The sequence below is a fragment of the Cyprinodon tularosa genome, unplaced genomic scaffold (assembly GCF_016077235.1).
Source record: "Cyprinodon tularosa strain WSP-4 unplaced genomic scaffold, ASM1607723v1 ctg54, whole genome shotgun sequence".
Taxonomy (NCBI): domain Eukaryota; kingdom Metazoa; phylum Chordata; class Actinopteri; order Cyprinodontiformes; family Cyprinodontidae; genus Cyprinodon; species Cyprinodon tularosa.
In genome coordinates, this window is record NW_024039274.1 from 1,212,683 (window position 1) to 1,231,066 (window position 18,384).

The 18,384-nt window shown below is 38.8% G+C and overlaps 1 protein-coding gene across 9 annotated transcripts in view; it reads left to right on the top strand.

Moving 5' to 3' along the window:
• fgfr3 (fibroblast growth factor receptor 3) overlaps positions 1–18,384 on the top strand; it is a 73,473-nt gene that overhangs the window by 23,964 nt on the left and 31,125 nt on the right. For 7 of the 9 annotated variants that reach the window (XM_038304683.1, XM_038304686.1, XM_038304682.1 and 4 more), the window contains exons 3-5: positions 6,576–6,839; positions 9,740–9,805; positions 16,792–16,961. In XM_038304683.1, coding sequence (XP_038160611.1) covers positions 6,576–6,839; positions 9,740–9,805; positions 16,792–16,961 — 500 coding nt within the window. The remainder of the gene's footprint in view (positions 1–6,575; positions 6,840–9,739; positions 9,806–16,791; positions 16,962–18,384) is intronic. The other 2 variants (XM_038304690.1, XM_038304691.1) reach the window with 1 other exon arrangement.

Sequence of the window (18,384 nt, forward strand, 5' to 3'; positions counted from 1 at the left end):
CCTCGTTTACAATCCTCCACACACACACACATCTGAACCCACATCCACATTGAAAAGTAGATCTCACACATTGCTTCCAGCTGGGGTTCGGTTCCGGCGATAGCGCTGCGACCCTCTGCTCCAACAGCTCACACATGGTGTGCCGGACGGGAAAGCAGCGGGAATGTGGAGATGTTAATATGTAGCTGGATGGAACCAGAAAGCCGGAACAGAACTTTGGGTGATCTGCTTTGTTAGTTTTTGTTTCTCTATCAGACATCTTTAGCATCACACATTAAAAGTTTAAACGGTGCTAATGATCTGAAAAAGAAACCATCAGCACATTCTACCTAAATAAACACATACATTGTTTGTAGACCAAATTATCAGGATTTCAGCAATGTTTTTTCTGTCCTGTTTAAAAAAAAAACAAAACAGTTCAAGGTCAATTCTTGTACATCAAGGTTTGGAGAAGAATATTATTTCAGAGTGAGATTGTGGAAAATAAACCTGAACAGGATTTAGGATTGTTTCTTGGTGCTTTCACTTTTGCGTGCAATACAGGAATTACTACTAAACATGGTTTTATTATTTCGCATCAAAGGACATTTGAAACAATCTTTCACGTTGGCAACTAGCATAGCTACTTTGGTTAGGATCACTAAATTAACAGTGTTTTCCCTTAAGCTCTTTGGTGTTTTTGCTAAACAAACCACAAACTATGTCTCTGTAAAATAAAGGGAAAGAAGCTTCTTCTTTAGTTTTTTTTTTATGTCCAATAAACTAATGTTGCAATTATTAAACATTTTTCACTCGGTTATAACTTCTACAGTGAAGAGCCTATTTGTAGTTACTTTTAATATTTCATTTATATTTCACAATTCTGATTACTTGTTAGATCCAAACATTTTCCACTTTCAATCTACAGCTTGTGTTTTGTGTGTTTCTTGTTTAAAGTTTTAGATCTTCTCAGGTGACCAGTGTTTGTTTCTGTGTGAAGTTTCCATCATAATACTCAATATACCAAACTTTAGATTTTGCAACAATCCTGTTCTTTTGCAGGCTTTGTAGTGCTTTGGAAGTTTTTCCGCACTCCTGACCATCAGTATAAAACCCAGATTAATTGCCTGAGTTTACCAACACCAACTGCAGTCTCCATCAATGGTTCACTGGAAAACAACAGCAAAAAGACAACAGTCTCATTTTAATGTTTACATAACCCATAATGCAGCATTTCTTTTCTTAAGATCTAATTTTTTTTAGTTTAAAAATTGTTCAAAAAACTGCAAAATCCACTTAAAACCAGTTGTTATGCCTTCACCCCTCTAAAGATTACTTTCCCAGATTATTATTGTTTATAACTTCACAGAACCTTACCTTAACAAATCTAATTTTATTTCAGGATTAAAAAATGTTTGCTTCAGCCACACATCCTGTCCAAGTAAAAATATATGTTAAAATCATTCTCCTCCATAAGTTCAGAACAGGGATCTTCTTACCAACACAGATTGGCACAGCTGGCCACACAGCTGCACAATTGTTTCCTTTCTTTCAATAATGGCTGAAAGTAATTAGGAATTCCTCTATGCATATTTCTCCTTAGCTCATTCATAGAACAGTTTTTTTTAAACCTCTGACTTCAAACTGCAGGATTTCTACCATTTTACAGTCTGGACTAAAGCTCCACAAGTTGAGGATCTGCTGCCTAGCAGTTGTGCATTCACAAAATGTGAGGTCCTTCAAGCTGAGGACACTTTAATGCACTGCAGCTTTAAATCCACATTTCAAAGTTCAGAATCCAAAGTAGCAGCAGATAATTTAGCCTTGAAGAAGAACAAGAAAGGTGGCCTTTGCTTTGTTTCTGTGTGACACCTAAGAAATTGGATTCTTTAGAACATGCTCTGTGCATCTCTGCACTGCTTTGCTCTCTCTGTATATTGCATTTGTTCAGCTTCTGGCTCTGTAAACATCAAAGTTGAAAAGGAATATTCTTCTTATGTATTTTGCCCAAGATCAAAGCAAAAGATCCGCAAACACATTGCACCCTCCCGACTTGCTGTTAACAAATGCTAATTGAATATTTTCTGCCGGTAAAACTGTCGCGTTTGGAAATCTTTTATAAAGCCTTAATGAACTGTGCATTTAAAGAGAAAATGTGTGCTGCATATAAGGAATGCTGCTGTCCATTCAGAAAGGAATCTGTAAAGTCCAATATGAGCAACGACTCTCTGGAGAATTTTATATCTACCTTATAAAGCTGCTTTTTTCATGTTTAAGACCTGAAAATACTCTACAGTCCATTTTCTCAGGTTTCCTTCTCAAACACAAAAAGGTAGGGAGTCATTCATGCTGGGTTTGAATTTATGCGCTGTGCTCTGCTGCTTTAGTGGGTTTTTTCTTCTCCTGAATGGAGCTTTTTGTTTTAACAAGAAAAGTGCTGTAAATCTGGTAGTCGAATCCAGAGGCCACTGAGCAGCTCCTGTTGGTGTATTATTTACTTAACATCTCTGCCACGGATAAAGACAAAAGGACCTCTTGGGAATCCTTGAAACATTTTCAAGAAACATTTTTGAGACTGTACAGACATTTGCCTTTTATCCTACATTCATTTAGGCAGCATTACCTATTACTGTAACCCAGGACTCCCATGTTTAGAGTGGGGTTCCCCCCCACCCCCACCCCAGGTCCGGGGGCGTTGTCACAAGATGTTTTTCACAGTCATCGTGAAGTAAATCCCTGAGATATACAGAAGGCCAAAATACATCATGACAAATACATTTGAGTTTCCTATGAAATAAGTAGATGTGACATTTATTTATTCATCTAATTCAGGGGTTCCCAAACATGTCAGCTTGTGACCCTATAAATTATAGTTATACAAACTGATAACAACATATAAATACATCGTTAATATAACATTACGTTGTTATTTCAATATACGAATATAGCGTGAAGTAATAATATTCATTTTGAAATGTATTTTCATGACATTTAATTAAGTCTTCATTTTAATTCAATAGTTATTTCATAGTTTATTGGTATATTGTTTAATAACTGAATTGTGTTTTAGATAAATGGATAAATGTTTCATCTACTTATTTGATTGGACATTTATTTACTTCAATTGGTGTTTCACGACCCCCCTGGTGGGTCCAACTACCGACTTTATGAACTCCTGATAAAATAAATGCTTACTCAGATATGAGGTATTTTCACCCCCTAGTACTTTGCTCCATAAATATTGCAGGTAGTGTAATCTGCGCTGCATTCTGGAAAGTGAAGCTACTTCGTTCTACTTGCAAAACTGTATTAATATGTGCCATGGAAAACCAACCACTCTTCCACTCCCTCTCTGTCCCAATGATGCGTTTAGATACCGAAACTGTCTGTCTACAAATTTCAAAAATCGATCAAATGAGTAAAAAAATGTAAAATAACTGTATTTGTCCTTAATTTGAGCAAGTTAATAAGATGATCTGGCAATTGAATAACTGAGTTTAGCCATAAATAGGACAATTAGATATTATGCTCACAAAATTCAAATCAATTCAGTTTATTTATAAAGCACCAATTCACAACACATGTCAACTCAAGGCACTTTACAATTCACCAGATCATACAGTCAATTTGATTCAAAGATTTCTATCTAAGGAAGACCAGTTGCTTGCATCGACTCATTGACTCTTTATCAATCCCTCACACTAAGCATGCTTGTAGCAACAGTGGAGAGGAAAAATTCCCTTTTAACAGGAAGAAACCTCCAGCAGAACCAGACTCAGTGTGAGCGGCCATCTGCCAAGGCTGACTGGGGTTCAAGGAGACAGAAGCAGAGATACAAAAAGAAACTATAAAACACGGCCCCGTCTAGGAAACACACAGCCAGGCAGACAAGCTCCAAGCCATCTCCCATGTCAGAGGATAAAGATCCAGACAGTCACAAAATAAGATATTGGAGTTGGGTTTTTTTTTCACTTATTTAAATGTAAACCACCCTTTTTCTTTAGAAAATTGTCTTATTTGCCTACTAATATCAAGGGAAAATACACCTTTATGACTTGGCCCTGCTTCCGTTATTTGTCTCTTTTGTCTTCATGAAAAACCTGCATTTATGCTTAGGTTTAATAGGGATGTCCTGATCTGATGTTGATATGGGAAATCAGTTTGATATATTAGCCAAAAAACAAATAACGGAATATATCAGCCTGCACCTAATATGACTGATAGAAGCAATCAACTTCTGTTTAAAATGTATTTAATCCAGTGGTTAATCATACATGGGTCAATTATTTTAATTCTTAATTATGGTTCTCTGTTTGAATATCATTCTATAAAGCCTTTTCTGATATTCAACACTAAGTGATAAATATTAAATATAAGCATGATTTTTTGCTGATGTATCAGGTCAGTATTGATATTTGTCAATTCTGAAAGTATTGTATGTTAAATAAAGTTGTATTTGGGCTAAGGCTGGGTATTGGTTTAAATCTCGAGAATTTATTAGGATTCTCAAGATTTAGAATTGATTGTTTTCAATCCAATACGATCACTCTAATCTCTAATTGGATTGCTGATAATAAAAACATGTATTTTGGGCTGTTAATCTGAATCACATGACTGTGTAATTGGAAATTAGACAGGAAATTAGATATGTATCATTTTTAACTCAGCCCTAATCAGGATATCTTAGTTAAACTACACCCCAAAAAAACAGTTATCATTATGGGAGCCTTCATAGGAAATTGGTGGATTTTATGTATGCAAGTCAGGGTAAAAAAACGTTGGACACAAATGCATGCAACACTTTTCGTGTTTATGTTTGTAAAAAAAATGTTCTATGCTATGAATGAATTTCCTTCCACTTTGCAGCTATGCAGTCAATGTTCTCAGTGTGGTTGTCTATTTTGACCTTTTCTCCTGTCCTCTGACTTTGCTTTGGGGTCATCTTTTTCACAAGGGCTGCTGAAGGATGTTTTTACCCGTCATTTTTTTGTAGTTGGTGTCTTTGCCAACATAAATCACAATCTTAACATATTCAGCTCCGGTAGGGGGTTGGACCGTCTCTGGGTTTTGTGTGTAAACAGGTGCATGTTGAGTAATTTGTTTCAGAAGGGGTTGGAGACGTACTTAAAGTATGCAAGCATTAGTAGCCTCACAAGTGGCCTTTGTGTCCTTGTGTACAATTGTTTCCTTTAGGCTATGCTAAATCCTTGTATTGTGTTTTTGGAATATGAATAAGAAGAGACACCTAATATGAATCAACAAAGAACCTCATTGTCGTATCCAGACTTGTCTTTCTCCTCCATCCTCCTGGCTGGTCTGCATCCTTAGTAAAGTTGGTAAACATGTTGATTTTTCCATGCAGGAATAAATGAGCTGGTGTTTTGCGCAGAGGAGGCTTTCCTCTCAGCCCAGATCTGTCATCTTCTGAAAGCTGTGCTTTGCCTTATGGCTTGACAGCAGCTTTTCCTGTTTTTAAGCAAAATAGCATGACTAAGTTTTTTTCTCAATTTGGATTTAGAAGAAAAGAAAAGTGCCATTTATGAAAACCAGTAAATATTAGCTATGTCACAGTCAGGTTTGCTGTACTCTCCACACCAATGTAGATTGTTTTATTTGCCAAATCCAGGTCTGACCCTGAAACATCAGCAAAATTGAGGCTTTAAAACTCAGTAGCATTTAAGTAGAGTAAGAAAAACTCATTTTTTTATATCTGTATCGTGATTGCTCCCCATTTAATTCAGTCTTCTAGAAATTCAACGGTCAGACCTTTGTGGCTTTAAAAGCTATAGAATATAAGCACAGCACTCAGCAGATTTATTTCATCCTTTGCTGTCTGAGTGCAGGGTGCAGACACACAAACACACACAGACCAGGCAGTATACTTTCCTTTTAACCGTAAAATATCATTGTATAGGGTGAAAAAAGCATTTATTGTGGAAAACCCCAGATTTATTAGATCAACGGAAGAATTTTCCAGGCCTATAATACAGTTCTGTGAGCTTTGCACCAGAAAATAGACAATGATTGTTAAAAACTGGCCAAGCAAACTAAGGCTGCATTGGTGAAGGAAACTATGGGGGGAAGTCCAGCTAAAAGCAATAGGATTAGGTTTAAATCTAACGATTATTTTCTAGTTGATTAATCTGCAGATTTTTTTTTTTGTATTGTTCATTAAATAATCTAATGAAGGTGATAAATAGAGAATACTTCACGGCTTTTAAACAAGCTGAAGCTATAAAATTATGTAATTTAAGGATTTAAAGATAAAGCATATCTACAGACAAAGAAATCTATTTTCTTAAATACCAAATTAATGAACACGATTTTACCATAATTTCTGCTCTTGGTTGGTGTTACTGATGAAAGCAATATCTGAGATCAGGTATCAAAGTAAATGTACAATGTTACTGAATTATAAATTTTATTCAAAGCAAAAATTTGCTAAATAAATACTTAAAATAATTAATTGAAAGTATTTAAAAATATAGAAACTGTAAACAGCTATGCGTATTGGTTCATTCAATGTGGTTTAAATCAACCTTTGCTGGTTTGTATATATAAAAAGTATATATATTTTTCTCTTTCTTTATTTTCAGACTCAGTATCCAGTGAAGCAGCGTTTCTGGAGAACTTTGTCTTGGGCACAGGGGAGACTCTGGAGATGTCCTGCAACCCGGAGGACCCCACCAAGCCTGTTGTCTGGTTCAAAGACGGCGTCGGACTGGTGTCTGGCAACAGGACGCGAGTCATCCAACGGACTTTACGCATCATCAATGTGTCGTATGAGGACTCTGGAGTCTATACGTGCCGGTTGGCCCATACCAACGCGCTGCTCAACAATTACACCATCAAGGTGACAGGTGAGAGATAAGTGGCGAACCAGAGTTGGATTCTTTATGTCCTGCTGAAATCTTACTAAGTTTGTCCAATTATAGCGGTTACCTTTATGATTTTCTCCTCTCCACACACCATGCCTTCACTCTGTTATATGGGCTGTGTTTTCACCTCATACTGGAACAGGCTTTCAGCCGTGAACACTCAGCCAGATCTCCCCCTACTGATGCACAGTTGAAGGTGAAATTCATTATCAGGGCTCTGTGGTGAAAGCCGGGAGCTAATAAGACTGCAAGGAGAAGAGGAAGTGAGGTAGGGACTGTGGGTGGTGGTGGTTGGGTCAGAAGGAGGCGAGCAGCAGCTTAAAAGTCAGGAGGCGCTTTAGCGTAAAACTCAGGACACCAGCTGAGTCTTCTATTGACACGTAATTAGAAAGCAATTAGCTTCAAAGATCGCAACATTGAAAACAGATGGGGTGGCAATAAATGCACAAGTTTACCCCCCTTACCTCCTCAGATACATACATACTATTCCTGCACTACTCAGAGCTGGAAATCTCCTTTAGGTCCAGCATATTTGCTTTATAATGTCATGCTTTCCTCATCATTGATTTCTAAGCAAAATTGTCAGATATTATATGTTTTATCCCTTAAATGAATTTCTCAAATAAAACCAGATAAGCACATTTGCTTTCAGCTCCTCACAGCATGCCTCAGGGATTAGGATCATATTTGATTGAATTTTATTGCAAGTGTTAGTGAAGTGAAGCTTTAGTGAAGTGCAATTTTAACGCTCGTGTGCCTGCATGAATCAACAGAAAAATCTGACGTTTAACAGCATGAGGCGACAATATCCTGTTTTCCCCTTTAGTGCCGACTGCTTCCCTCCCACTACTTTAAACAATCCACCTTTGCTCTATCTGGAAATACACAGAGAGCCATTGTGCTGATCCTCAAATATTTGCAGATGCTTAGAAGAGAGAGGTGAAAGAAACCTCCAGTTTAGTGGTATTATTAGATGATACTTGGTGTTGGGTTCATGGAAGTACGATGAGACTTGAGAAAAATGTTCATAAAATGAACATTTTCAAACAATATTATTTAAAAAAGGATTGTTATGTAGAATAATCCAATCCAAGTTTGATGATTCGAGCTAATCCAGGCATAAGTAAAGACAGACAAAACTCATCCAAATTGCTATGGAGTGAATTGTTCGCCATTGCTGTTGCAACCACAACATGTCTATATGGATTTTTTTTTTTCTATGGCAGTTCTTTTAGGCACCAAAGTGGATGCGATTTTCGGGTAAAAGCAGGTTAGCGTACGGCTTGTGAGAGATTTTAGTAGCCATGTTTTTGTTAACAAGTTGGTACTATTTCCCAGAAATATTCTACACTGTGGGGACTTTAGTCTTAGGACCAAGTTGTGAATTTAGTTTAGATTAGGTTAAGGTTAGGTATGTGTTCCATCTTTTTTTTTATTGTCATTACACTGTCAGAGCAACAAAATTCACTCTCTGCATTTAACTCATGCCCTTGGGGAGCAGTGCGCTGCCATTGCGCGGTGGACATTTAATCTGGATTAAATGTCTAGATGTTATTTTCTAAGCCTGTCAATGTGTAACAATATCAAATAAGCTAATTAGCAAAATCAGAGAGAATAAACATGATTTATCTTTCTTTCATCCAGAAGTTGCTCTTAATTGTCATACAAGCTCAAGGTGATAATAGGTCTAATTAGTGAGGAAAATATGTTGGCATATACGTTTTATAGAAAAAAAGAGCATTTACCGAGTATTTCAGAGTATCTTAGCATCTGAAAGCATTTTTTTCCTTTTAAAAAAACCTACCTCACTTTTGTTCTATTATAGTTGCAAGCTGTGATGCATCAAATCTGCTTCAAAATTCTCCCAAAAAGATTTTTTTTAAAACAACAATGATGGCCAAACTTTGTGCAGTGATCTGATTTTTGACTGAGTAAAAGTATTACTTTTCATATCTCTTAAGAACTGATTTCTACAATTACAAAATCTCGCTGCTGGCTAGTTGTACAAACACCATACATGATCACCACAAAGGTTTTTTTTTAACAAAACTCCTAGTTCTTTTGTTTTAGTTTACCACCCTGATACATCAGATATATCTCCAATATTGCCCCCGCTACTCCTGAGGATGCATTTTTCGGGACACCGTCTCTCTGCTGTGTAGACTGCAGTAGTACGACACTTTAGGCTCAGGTGTTGAATGATAGAAACAAAGACCTGCTAGTCAGGAGTTTTAGGAGCAGTTTCAGCTCACCGGGGCTGTCGGGGTAACAGCTGGTTCTCATTAACCAGACCTGTGGATCTGAACTGGAAAAGTCCAAGGTCACGCGGAAAATAGTTACCTTGCTGCTGGCAGAAAAAAAAAAAAAAAAGAGAGAGAGAGCGCCAAAGCAAATCTAAACCAAATCTGGCACTGCAAAAAAATTAGTCTGACATGCAAAGCTTCTTGCAGACTCTTACTGTATGCTGCAACGATAGCAAGTACCGAATGTGTGCATGTGTTCGAGGATCCAAACACTCTGGCGCAGGAGCTCTAATGACCCCCTGATTCCTATCGTCTATGGGAATGTTTAGGTTGTAATATCTGTGAGCTGACACGCTCTGCAGGACCGTAGACTCATTCAGGACTTTCTCAATGAACAGCCAGCTGTAATGTGCACTCACGCATCTTTGAATCTGTAGGTAGGAACATTTGCACAACCTCGTTTGTTGCTACACACCATTTAATCTTTAATTCACACATAATTCTGGGCTGCAGACTTTATAGCTGTGATTAATGAAACGCATGCACCTTTAGCTAAAGCTCCAGACCGGGTTGAACCTGGCCTCCTTAGAGTAGAAAGATTCAAGTTTTTCTAAAGCTCATGTGTTTCACATGTTTCAGATTCTCTGTCGTCCGGTGATGATGAAGACTATGATGAAGATCCAGTTGAAGCAGGTAATGGAAATGGTGAATACTTTTCTACTCCTCATGAAAATATAGATATTTTAAACAATTTTTAATATTTGTTTGCTTTTTTTTTTTAGTATGGACTTATCCTCAATTAAGATAAAAAAAAAATCACTTTATTTTGTATCTATGCAGAGTCAGGAGAATGGAAAATGATTTTTTTTTCTGCTCTAAAGGATCTTTAGACATTAGACATTAGAGACTTTGAGACTTTAGAGATTTTGTTTATACAAGTGTAAAACAAAAAGACATTTCGTTTGAAAACAACTCACTGGACAATTTCATCTTTTTAAAAGTAAAAGTATAGTAAAGTATAGTAAAAATAAATAAAATCTAAGCTCTTTTTAAAGAGCTAGGAAGGTCCAACATTGTTCTGTCTACTCAAAGACTGAGAAAAGTTGAGAGAGTAGACTGTGCCTTCTTCAATCCATAGAAAAGCTACATACACCCTAAGCCTTACTATACAATTGATGTTGTAGCATTCACAATTTAATCTCAATATAAACCAAACTGCGAGAGACTGTTTTGGATGTAAAGGCTGATTTAGAGGTTCCATTGATGATCCTATGGATCAGATCACTCACATACAGGCTACACTAGGCTAGACTTCCAGCCGGTAGGACGTATTTAACTGATATACACCCAAAAGGTGGAAAGACATGTAGGAACATGTGACTGTCATATATCCAAAAAGGCTTCTATTCACATAAGAAAATAGCTAAACTTTTCTGCTTTAATTTAATTTAAACAGTTTTTTTGTAACATGTTGTCAGAAAAATGATACCCTTTTTTCCCCACTTAATTTAAATGTCTGAGGTAAAGAACGCATCATTAACGACCTTCTTGGTTAATTGGCCTTAAAACTCTATGATTAGTTTAAGCCATTGAAGTAGTTAATACAAAGGTAATTTACCTCTGATACTATTTTACATATGCTGTTGAAAACAACAAGCCAGAAAACAGATCATAGCAACAAGCAATAAAACAACAGCCTTTAAATTACATCTGCTTTGTGCAACAGCCTTTTGGCCATGAATGATTTGAACATGTTTGTATGATATGATACAGATTTGTCTTGTCCGACCATTAAGCATGCATATGGAAAAAATTTTATATTTATTTATAGATGTTGATATTTTTCAGACCTTTTAGGGCATCATCAGTCTTCATTGTGGAAGATAGCATTTACCTTCTAGCAGTTTTATATATATATATATATATATATGTTTTTTTTAAGAAAGTCTGTGGATGTCAACAAGTGGCTTGTTACTTGAATGCACTCTTGACCTGATTGTCTGAAAAAAATGTTGTTTACTTCCAACAAAAATATGTAAAACACAATAAGTAGAAATCTTGAAAAACTAAGATTGAAATGAAAGTGAACTTAATATGATGGTAAAAGTTCAAAACCCGGTCACAATTTTGATTAGAAAGTGGTCAAAAAAATAATCTTACAAAACCTTCCATCGTCATATCGAACACTTTGACAAACAGAAGCCTTTTCAACCACGCCTTCCAGTGTGTCCTTAATTTTTTTAATTAAAAAGAGGGTCTAAAAGTGACCAAAATCAAGTTTGATATTTGATTGACATGCCACTTTTGCTTCCAAGTTTCTCCACCTTCGCACGGACAAAACGTAACTGCAGTCAACAAAACTCTTCTTGGAAGACATGAAGAAAACAGCTGTGTTATCTACTTTGTCATGAGGTGTAGTGTTATAAGCTTGGCGTTATGCATATCTCTGCTGCACAGATCAAAAGCTCAGGGTTAAGATTTTTTTTTCTCTTAAGCAGAAACGGCCCCCTAAGTGCTCTGCTGGGATGTTAACTGATTTGCAATTCAGCATGGGTTCAGGTGTAGGGTAACAAAGAACAGTGAAGGATGGCTTCTGCCCACTTCGCAGACTTCACACACTCCTCTCTGTCAGCAAGCATGGCTGCAGAGACGGAACGCGTCTCCTCCTCTCTGACAGCCCTGGACCAGACAGGCAACACACTGCGCTGCCTTTATTGTACCATATGGAGGGAGACAGCGGGAAGGTGAGGCACAGACAGGTGTAAGGGACTCAGGAAAGAGAGCTTACATTACTGCGGAGGATCAGAAACAAAGGCAGAGAAATAAAGGAAGATGAGAAATAGGAAGAGGAGAGAGAGCAGAGACATCATTCATATTTTAAAGATTCTTGTTGGGCAAAATAGAAATATTTACTCTGATGTTTTTTATTATAGCTTGAAAACAACCCAGTGCAGAAGTAAGACATCATACAGCTTTTGTGACAGAGCGGCAGATGAGCGCAGCTCTGAAATCAAAGTTACCTTCCAGGCTCATCAGACCTCCTAACAATATCGCCACTCTTGAATCAAAGTTGAATGCTGAGCCAGAATCTCTGCTACTGTAAAAGCCTGACTGCATGATGAAGTCTATTGCCATTTAATCACAATCATCATTTGAAACAGATCTTTAAATTTAAAGCGACAAAACATAGGATATTTGTATGAGAAAGAGGGAAAATTTAGTTGTAAAATTTGGGAAAAATAAGCCACTGTAAGAATAATTTGGACCATTTCAATAAACAATACAACAACCCCATTAGATTTATTTGAAGTCTTGCTCTCTCTCGCTTTACTGCAGCCTACAACAAACATGGAAATATCTCAATGAGTCACAGCAATAGCCTCAGTGCTTTCTTTTGGCTGTTTTCTGTTTTGTTTTGTACCACGCTGAGAATAAAAATGCTATTAAACAGCTTGGTCTTTCAACTTTTTCAGTTTTTGTCAAATTTTGTTGCTTTGATTGATCCAAAGAAAAATAACTTCTTTAGCTTTCATTCAATCACAGCATTGTATAAATCCACCTGTTGTTGTCTCTGTGCTGCTTAACAGAGTGGATAACCTTAACACTTTCAGTGTTAAACCTGAATTTGTTGAATAACATGCTCAGTTCACAGTAAAAGCTGGGACCTCTTTACAAACGGACATAAGTGGCAGCAAAGGCAACAGCTTTGGGCAGACATCCTGCACGCCGGTAAATACCCTCTGACTGCCAGACTTAATCTCTGGGTGTAAGTCTACCTCATGACATATGAGGCTCCGATTTCCTGGCCAAAAGGAGAGGGATTAGCTCAGAAACATTAAACCCCTATCACAGCTTAATGTCCGCTAAGCCACTGCTAATTAGTGGGCTGTGGCAGGAAGGAGCCATGTGACGAGCCACATGGCCAGCCGTAGAGTCACTGATGGCGAGCAGAAGAACGTCCGTAAATTCACAGGACTCTACTGATGGTGTGACTGGTTGGCGTGCTTTGGTAGAAGAAAATATGAATGGATGGGGTTTTCAGGATAATTTGTTGTGTTAGTTATCTCCCCTGAAGCATATTGCATGCAGGCCTGAATGTCAGCTGCAATCAAGTAAATTTATCCCTTTTTTGTAACATCTAAAATATGGAACTGTTCAAATTTTACATTCGAAGACTGATGTCTCCATGTTTAGAGTTTCTACTATTTTAAGTCTTGAAATATCTCATCTGATTTTTGTCTTAAATTGTAAAACATACAGTTATCATTTGATCTCCCACACAGTGAATAGGACATGTGAAAGTGAGATTTTTTATTGGGCCATGCTACTCACTCACACAGCTTGAGTAGAGTAACGTAGTGTGTGTCTGTGTGTGCTGGAGGGCGGAATGTTAACAGAGCCTAATCTGTGCTGCGCTGTGCTGCCGAGCTATGCAGCCTCCTTGTTTACCCTGGCAGGAGAGCAGAGAGCCGGACGCCGGGCCACGCAACGCTGCTCCACAGCCGCCATTCCACCAGCTCTGTTTTCCTTGAGTCCCTACAGGCCCTCTGGCGCAGCCTGCCTTCAAAAAGCCCCAGTGTGATCTGTAATGAAATCTGCCTGTGTGCTCGCAGGCGTCAGCGGAGGCAAATTATACAATTACGCAATTAAAACACTCTCTTTGCCTTCACCCGGAGCGATGTCTGTATGCCGGCGGAGTGTGAGCTCCGGCCGTCGGCAGCTCCCCGTGTGCTGCTCCGTCTAATTGCTGTTGCACTGGAGCTAGGTCAATAGAAGAGGCAAAGTCATGTGTCTCAGACCACAAAGCCAGAGGGAATATGAAGAGATGGATGCAGGATTCAAAGCTGCAACGGGTAGAACAGTGTAAAGAAAAATTATGTGTAACCCTACTGAGACTGCAAAATCCCTTCTGTTTGAGTTCTACTTTTCATGTGAAATGTGCTCATCTGCATGTAGAGATGTATTAGATCATCTTTTCATTTGAAGTTTGTCACATTTACTATAATTAAAAACAAACTTTTGTTGAAAATGTATTGACCTGAAAAAAAGACAGAAATGTGAGGAGGAAAAGAATGCTTAAATGTCAGAAATAATCACTCATTAGCTCCATCCATCTTCCTCTTAACTGTGACTAGCTACTCTATCCCTGCGGACCCCACAGTATGACTCTGCCATCACCATATTTCAACATAGCAAGCTATGTATTCAATGGTTTGTGCTGATAGTTGTTGGGTCGACAGATGGTTGTGGATCTCTTCAGCTCCTCCAGATTAATTATGGTTTAAAAAACGTTTTTTATATGAAAAAACAAACAGCCTGGAACTCAGTGTTGTAGTTTTAGGTTCAGGAATTGTTTTTCCTCCTTTTTCCAGCTGTCAGGTGGATTTGTTCCTGAAGTTGCAGATCTAAAATGGGATGTTTAATTGAAGGAACTTCCGTGACAGCAAATATCAAGGCAGGAAGGGGGTCTGTGGATCTTTTGAGGTGCCCCCAACCCACTTTTGCCCTCACAAGAAACTCCTGCCTTGCAGAGGAAATACCATCCTGCCAATTAGACATCGGACAGAATCCCAGTATTTTGCAGAGCTCATGAAGCAGGACTATACAGTAAAAGAAAAATCATAGTGCTATCAAGATATAAAATGAAAAAAAATAAAAGCTTTAACTTTCTTATTTCTTCCAGTAAAATCTATTAGGAAGAACTGTATTATATCATCAGAATATTCTAGAAGAAGAATCCGAAAGGATTGCATTTTTGGCTCAAATTGATTGAAAAGTAATAATTTTAGGACATTTCAATGATTAAACAAGAAGTTATGAGAGGAAAAAAAGCACTTAGGGACAAAACCACAGAGGCTCATCCAACATATTAAATCCACGTCTATTTTGGGTTGGAGACGTCAGAGGGATCACCAGCAGGAAAGAGTTTTTAAGGCTCAGATGAATTCAGGAACAGAAGGACCACACATCAGGGAAAGAAACTGTTTGAAAAAGTGTGTGTGTGTTACTTTTTTTGACCGGGTGTGTGTGACTTACTACGATGCCAAGAAAACAATGTGTTCAGACTCCTCAGAGGCTTGTCCCACACTGAGAGGGAGTGACGGGTCGCTACAGCTACGCGGGGGGACGTTGGGGAGGGAAGTCCAAAGCCTAACAGTTTCTTCACTTCATTGTTGAGGTGGCGTGCGAGTGGTTGTGTTTGTCTTCACAAGCTGAGGAGGAATCGCAGTCTGTGCTCCACACACACACAGCTTACTGTCTGTCTGATAGACGTTAGTATCCTTCTGTTTGCTTTCTCAAAGGACACGTCTGTGTCTCTCAACACTGAATTTCTTTCTCAGTCTGGTTGCAATTACTCTGTGAAGCCAATGCCAGCGTTTGAAGGCAATCGCCAAAAAAATATGTGTCAGAAATGTATCAGAACACCGCAGGCATAGTGATAGAAGCACATGTAGCAGATCTGACTCTGAGATCATAGTTCGGCAGTGATTGACATCCCACCTGAAGTAAAACCATTACTCCTGGTGTGGAGGGGTTGGATTACTTTTTAACTATTATCTCATCCACGCCTGATAGAGCACACACACGGCCAGAGGTCCTGCTATTTAGATGGTAATTAGCTCCTCTCTCCCCTCCTGCATTTGGAAAAGTAAAAGAGACATCTGATGACCGGTCAGCCACCTCCCCAGCTTTTGTCCACACAAACACACACACACACCCCCACACACACACATAGGGGGATAAAGAGAGTGAGCGAACCGTGGCTCTCACCCTCCTCACCCTCACATATGGGACAAAGAGCTGGTCTGACTGGCTGCGCTCTTCTTTGTCCGCCGGCTTCTCAATACAACTCAATAAATCGCACTGACAGGTTTCCAAACTCCCAGGATCGCACAATTCAGACGAACTCTATCATTGTTTTGGAGGTGAAGGAGATGATAAGTTTTGTCCAGGCCTCAGAGAGCTTCAGGCAATAGTTTTATGCTTTTTCAATTTCTGTCAAACTGTGTTTTTCTCCGCACCCTGTTTATAAACTGAACATCCCATTATAAGCCAGAAGGGGTTAAATACACTTCAGTTTTTATTTTTACACATTGTGTTATTTTTCTATGGAAAATAATTTGACCTCCGTCAGATTGGCTGTAAAAGTGTAAACAGCATTTCACAAGTCTTCCGATTTCTCAGACATCTTTAGATCTGGATTTTAACTGAACCATTCCATCATAATTATGCATCCCTCTCCTTGGTGTTTTACAGAATCTAGTTTTCTTTTAGGATTTTTGATTTAGGAATTCTTTGTCACTGGCATCCAAGGTTGCAAAAACAAAACACAAACTCTGAAGACAACATTGACGTTACTGCTCGTCGCCATCCAGAATCTCACATTTGTTCTGGCAAAGCACATAACTCATCCAAACTGCATCACTTTGAATATTGGGCAAAAGATCAAGTTTTCCCATCTGGGCCATCTTTTGGCAATTACAGAGACATGTATGTGTGCATTCCCAAAGGGAATGCACACATACATGCTCAAATGTTCTAAGAACACCAAAGAAAACCAGGAGCAGAAAATTATGTGTCCGTGTTTTGCATCCAATTAAAACCCTTTCAGTTAAAGGTCAAGCTTTAATGACTTTATTTTCCTTATTATCTTAATAAAGTCTTTAAAACAGTTAATGTTTGACCCACAGGGGCTCCATATTGGACCAGACCCGACCGGATGGACAAGAAGCTCCTGGCCGTCCCTGCAGCCAACACTGTCAAGTTCCGCTGTGCTGCAGAGGGAAATCCAATGCCGACCATCCACTGGCTTAAGAACGGCAAAGAGTTCAAGGGCGAAGAGCGAATGGGAGGCATCAAGGTGAGAGGAAGAGCATGTTGACACTTAAAGGGTAGAGGAGCAGGAATGAGATTTATAGACTCAAATCTTTACACGAAGAATTCTGCCAGGTGGAGGTCATAATCTGCCTTCTCAAGGTGCTGCCTGAGTGTCCCTTAGCAAGGCATTTTAATCCCTTGGGAAGGCAGTAAAGCTGCGGTCTATCTGTGTGTAGGGAATTGCTACGATTCTCCTCTACGTCAATTTCCGTAACTGAAGTAGTGTGAAGAGTGAGTGCTGAAAGAAAGCTGTGCCCAGTGAATCTTCTCACGGTGAATAAAGGTTGGGAAAGACGCCACAGAGTCATTCTCTACCCACAAACGACAAAAATAAATTCAGCGGGGGTCAAAATGCACTTCCGAAAATAGCGCGGGAACCAAGCATGCTTGCATGATAGTTCAGCGTTGACAGTGAAGCTGGGTTCGGTTTGGTAATCACATTCAGCTCAAGCTGGGCTCCTGTGTAGAACAGTACTGTACCGGGCCTAGGTCCACCTCTACACACACATATTCTAAATCAGGTTTTGATTTGGTTTTGAAAAGTTGAGTTATTTTTGTTTTTTTATATCTCAAAAGCAGCTGGCACTAAGTGATCACTGTGTTTTGGAAGAGCTGTGTCTCCCAATGTCAGCTGGGTAAACATGTCTTACTCAGGAAGCGAGGTACTGAAGCACATATTTTCCACAAGTGGAACTTTGGCCTTTAAAGAGTTAAATGTAACGAGATCCTGCAGCTATTAACAGTTTACTGAGATCTCCAACATCTGCTCCCAGCAGACCAACAGCAGTTGTCTCCCTCGCTCTGTCCCCACTCTCTGTGTCTCTATCTATGCATCTATCTCTCACACACACAGATTCACAAACACCTGTCTGCAGCCCTCAGGACATTCTAACTTTGACTGAAGTGGCTCCCCGACAGCAGCTTTTAGCGTATGTAGTATACATGATGATTTGCCGATGATAAGGTTGGTCCCACGTTGTTAGCAGCGGATTAATCCCCCAGTGACTGTTCAGAGTATGTACATGTTGGTTCCACCTGTTCATCCAATCCTCAGCTTCTCCAAGAAGCCCCCCCAAAGAAGGCTCGTCTTGGGAAAAATTCCAAACACACTAGTGTGGAAAATTACTATATTATATGATAACAACAAACCAAGCTGTTTGTTGTCACTGTTTGTTTGATAGTTTCCATGTATAATAGCTTTCCTGCAAGAAAGAATGATGAACATATTTATAAGTTTTGTGCAAAAGCAATTTGCATTATGGGCCTTTTTTTATATATACTGGGTTAAAGCCCTGCGATAGCTGTCCTGCTACAGCAGGGAAACTGATGGTAAAATTTATGCTTCAATCTAAATGAAATGAACTTTGTTCCATTATTGTTGCAAGCAAAGAACATATTTTGTAAAT